This window comes from Arachis stenosperma, chromosome 4 (assembly GCF_014773155.1).
Source record: "Arachis stenosperma cultivar V10309 chromosome 4, arast.V10309.gnm1.PFL2, whole genome shotgun sequence".
Classification (NCBI taxonomy): Eukaryota; Viridiplantae; Streptophyta; class Magnoliopsida; order Fabales; family Fabaceae; genus Arachis; species Arachis stenosperma.
The window spans coordinates 20104926-20110021 of record NC_080380.1 but is presented as its reverse complement, the minus strand read 5'-3'; the positions used below and the strand labels follow the sequence as shown (position 1 = coordinate 20110021).

The following is a 5096-nucleotide window of genomic DNA, read 5'->3' as shown; positions in this document are numbered from 1 at the left end:
GTATATGTTTTGCAGGCATCAAAGAAAAGTGTTGAGTTGTTTTTTAGTAGATTTAAATTATTTATTGTTTATTAGAGAATTTTGTACATTAGAATTCTCTAATAATTTATTATTTATTTTGAGCTATTTTTGATATGTTCTTACTTAATAGTAAAACAATATATAAAAATTTGTTGGTGGATCTAAGTATTATTAAGTTATTTATAGTCACATTGAGTATATATGTTTGATTTATTGAAGAAAGTAGATTACTAAAACTAATTAATAACTATTTTAGAGTTAATATATTTAACACTAGATTAAGAAAAAACAAATAATACATAACATGTTATATTTTTATTAATCAAATTATAATAATTTAAATTAATCTTAACAAAATAATTTAAAATTATAATTTTAATCTTATCATGTGTATGACACGAGTTAATACACTTGTTCTATCTAGATTCAGGAACTAGTCCTTCGAATTCATAACGTTTATCATTTGAGTTCTTTAAATTTAAATTTATTATACTGATTTTTAAAATTTAGTTTTGATATTAATCTTTAGATTTTTTTAATACCGAGTCAACAAATAAAATATTGTACTAACTTTGACTTACCACCTTAAATATAAGCTTAAATGGTGTTGTTTCATTTTGGTTTATAAATAAGACAAAAAAAGAAAATGAATAAAAATTTATATAATATGCGAATTATTTTATCTCTTTTTATTATCTAAAAATGATATTATTTTTACTTTATTTAAGCGTTAAAACGAATAATATCATTTAACTCTGTGTCTAGTACAATAAATTAGAATTAGTTTTATATTTTGTTTGTTGACTCAATGTCAAAAAGAATTTAAAAACTAATATAATACTTGAAATTAGATTTTAGAAATTAATATAATAAATTTTGAATTTAAAGTTACTAAAATAATAAAAACCATATTATTTGAAGAGTTAAATTATGGTGTGATAACTTTTAATTCAGCAAACTATTTCAAATATGAATTTGATTTTTTACGGCAAAAGTTAATTAACATAATTAAAAATAAATAAAACAATATCTATATGTTTTGGATAAATTTTTAAGTTAAATATAAAAAAAAAGTTTATTTTTATTGATATAAAAATTAAATTTGTATAACTATTGAAAAATACGCTATGATTGATTAGATAATTGAGTTTTAATATATAAAGTATTTTTAATAAGAATTTAACTATTTTATATTTTAAAAATATATTTTAAAAGAGTAATAATAAATTTTTTAAAAATTTTCATGTATTTAATATTAGAAATATAAAAATATTTATTTTTTCAATAATTTTTAATAAAATAATTTTGTTTAGAATTTTTAAAATGTGTTTTTAGAGTATGTGTTTTTGAGAATAACAATTCAATCCCTAACTTTTTTGGTTCGCAGACATTTAAATTTTTGAGAATTTAAAAATATATTTAAGTGTCTGGATTCTTCAAAATCTAGACACATTGGTTCTTAGTCTAATTTGTCGCATTTTAAAAATTCTCCTACGTGTGCATCCGTAATGATCAGGTCAGTAGAATTAAAATCACGCTTGATTTATCTGTTAGTTCTGACGGACCCAAGTGAACATGAAGAATCAATATGTCTCGGTTTTAAATAAGTTAGGTAACGTTTAGAGAAGAGACCAATATTGAGAGACTGGGAGATAGAGATTGGAAGAAAAGAGTTGGTTGAGGGTGTAGAGAAAAGAGAAGCCAAATGGATAGGGTTAAATTGTTAAGTTTTGATTGGAGATATTTTAGATACAAAATATTATTAAAATTTTAGTTTCTGTCCTCAAAATTTTCAGTCTTCAGTATTCCCACTTTTTGGAAGTATTGAAATACTGAAAATTTGATGGCGAAAACAAAAATTTTAGTACCAATTTCAAAGTCAACAATCATAATACTAAATTTTAGTTTAATTTCTGTTTCAATACTTCAAAACAAACACACCCCTTAATGACTTAAATATATTTTCAAATTCTAAAGACTTAAATATTTTCAAATAAAAAAATCAAGAACTTATTTATTCTTTTCATTTTTTTTTTTGGTGCTATTTGTCATTTTCACTTAAATTTATAACAAAATTATTTTAAACATTTTAATTACTCTTACTGAAATAGTAAACTATTAATGCAACAGAAGAGTATCCTCATATCTTCACTGACAATTCTTCTTGTGTTGTTGCTGTAGCTGTCTTACACTCTTACTTCTCAGGTAAACTAAATTCTCTTTTTCTCTCCTAATAATCCATTTACCAAACCCTAATTTCAATAATTTTCCTCAATTCCCTCTATTCATACTTCATAAGTTCAACGTTTTTTTCTTTTTACTAATCTGATTAGGTTTCTGAATTTTGAAATTTCGAGTTAGTGCGTTAGCTTAATCAGGTACCGAGCGAACTCGGCGCTGATTCAGTCGTCGCCGCCTCCGCCATGGACGGCAACAAGGATGAGGCGCTGCGCTGCCTTCGAATAGCTGAGGAAGCGATCGCAGGCGGCAACAAATCCCGCGCCCTCAAATTCATCGGAATCGCTCAGCGGCTCAACCATAACCTCCCCGTCGATGATTTGCTGAACATGTGCGAGCACCTCGATTCTCAGTCCTCTGCGTCTTCTTCTTCTTCAGAACATAAAGGTAACGAAAATCGCGTTAAGAGCAAACCGAACGGTATATCGAAAACTGATGACGAGGGTTTGAACGAGGAGAGGAATTACACGGAGGAGAATGTGAAGTTGATTAGGGAAATTAAATTGAAGAGTGATTACTATGCGATCTTGGGAGTTGAGAAGAGTTGTTCGGTTGAAGAGATTAGAAAGGCTTATAGGAAACTTTCCTTGAAGGTTCATCCGGATAAGAACAAGGCACCAGGTTCCGAAGAGGCCTTTAAGAAGGTCTCAAAAGCATTTAAATGCTTGAGTGATGATAGTTCTAGAAGGCAGTATGATCAGACTGGATTGGTGGATGAATTCGAGTACAATCAGCAGTACAGCGTTCCGCGCCGGAGGAGGAGAACTGCAGCAAGCCGGGATTTCTTCGAGGATGATTTCGATCCGGACGAGATATTCAGGGCCTTTTTTGGACAATCTGATGTGTTTGGGAGGCAACATGTTTACAGGACAAGGGCAACCACCCATGATCATCATCATCAAAGACATGGTTTTCAGGGTGTTGCAGGTGGAACGGGGCTTAATGTTATGCTCCTTGTTCAGTTGTTGCCGTTCTTGATCATTTTGCTGCTTGCTTACCTGCCATTCTCTGAACCTGAGTATTCTCTGTACAAGAATTACTCATACCAGTTTCCCAAGACCATAGAGAATTATGGGATTCAATATTTCGTAAAGTCTCAAGCTTTTGATCGTAACTATCCACAGGGGAGTGCTGCTCGCACTACCATTGAGGACAATGTTATAAAAGATTATAAAAATATGCTTCGGCGTTATTGTCAGATTGAGATTCAGAGGCGGAGTTGGAATAGGAATCTGCCTACTCCTCACTGTGAAAAGTTGCAAAACTTTGGAGTAGTAGCCTGATGAAGGTAACTCTAGTTTAAATGTAAAATTTGCCCAACATTTTTTGTTGTTAGAGTTGGTAGAGGTTTTTAATGGATTGAATAGCATTTCCTTATATTTTTGCCATTTTTTGATACTTTTCTTGTACTTAAATAAGAGACTGCAGTCTCCAAATATATTTCATATTTACTTATGTTCATTTCATATTGTATTATTCTTTTATGTCTAATTCGGATGTCTAGAAATTTGTTTCCAATGATCAAGGTTATGCTTCTGTAGTTTGCTTGCTGTTATAATAGTAGGAATTCTTGGGAATTGTTTGTGAGTTGAGTTTTGGAGGGACAAAGAGGGGAAGAGAAAGCATGTAGTATAATCCAAAACTCTCCCTTTTCCTCCATATTCTTAACTCACAAACACCTTACACCTTAGGTATTTTATGAGCCTTCTGATGTCTGAAACTATGTCAATATTTTGCTTGTCATCTAAGCCATGGAGTCAATCCCACTTAGTTGAACAAGTCTTTGTTGTTGACTTGTTTTAGTTCTACTACTCTCACGGTTGATGTTGAATAAAACCATAATATTCCTTATTGATTTGTAGCTAGAGCAAACAGTCACTCTCAAACCACCCTTTGCTTCAATATGGTGTCAAAGTAGTATCATCCTTTGGTACCTGGTCATGTTACTATACTGGTATCAAGTTCCCATCTTGTTTCCTTGCCCCGTGTTGTCACAGCATTAGTGACTGTTATCCAGCGTGATTTTTCTTCTTCCTGTGGGTTCCTGTTTGGCTCCTAACCAATTGATATGGCATTCCCTCATTCGACTCCGGTATTCACCAGCATAGAAGTCTGAAGGGGAAAAAATGAAAAATCTCTGTTGTGAACCACCCATTGGTGGCCTTACAGACTAGCACATGGAGCTTTAAGCTTATAATACTTCTTTTTAGACTTGTTGATTGTTGGTACATAAAGCAAAGCTTTCCGAGCGTTATTTACTAGATAACTCATAGTTTTTCATCTTGGAGTGGCCTATACCAAAACTGCTATAGTAGTATAGTGGATAGTGGGACAACAACCTTATCAGAGATTTATTCCAACATAGTAGGATGGCTTATGGTGTCTACGGAAGTGGGATAATTCCACCTCAACACCCAGCTCATTGTTGCATCTATTCCTTCTCTTGTAATCACTGATACCAAACATATGGTAAAAAGCAAATTCTTATCCCTTTCAGCAGAGTTTTATGGTCCAAACCCACCACCTAATGTGCCAAGGTCAAACAGTTGCTCTCCCTTCCCTGCTCCCACTTTTTCTATATTTGCAGTGGCGGTGGAGCCCCCAAAATGGTCCCTGAGATTCACAAAATGTACCGATTTAGTTCCTGATTTCCCAATTGCACTAATTACGTCCTTCAGATTGCAAAAAATGCATCAACGTGGTCCTCTCGAATTTTCCGTTCATATTTCTTGCCGGCGGGAGTGACGTGGTGAATGATTGCCATGCTGGAGTGTCTAACGGTTGCATGATGTGGCAAATGAAAGTTTATGATCCAATTTGGTCCCTGATCCCTTTTT

The 5096-nt window shown here is 32.4% G+C and overlaps 1 protein-coding gene across 3 annotated transcripts; it reads left to right on the top strand.

Moving 5' to 3' along the window:
• The first annotated feature begins 2071 nt into the window (after positions 1-2071).
• Positions 2072-3750, top strand: LOC130972890 (chaperone protein dnaJ 49). Of its 3 annotated transcripts, none has more exons than XM_057897221.1 (2): positions 2072-2226; positions 2383-3750. In XM_057897221.1, the coding sequence occupies exon 2, from the start codon at positions 2445-2447 to the stop codon at positions 3540-3542; it is 1098 nt and encodes a 365-aa protein (XP_057753204.1). In that variant the 5' UTR covers positions 2072-2226; positions 2383-2444; the 3' UTR covers positions 3543-3750. The 3 variants fall into 3 exon arrangements, with proteins under 3 accessions (XP_057753204.1, XP_057753206.1, XP_057753205.1); XM_057897223.1 differs by having other exon boundaries at positions 2187-2226; positions 2379-3750; XM_057897222.1 differs by having other exon boundaries at positions 2211-2226; positions 2355-3750.
• The last annotated feature ends 1346 nt before the right edge of the window (positions 3751-5096 follow it).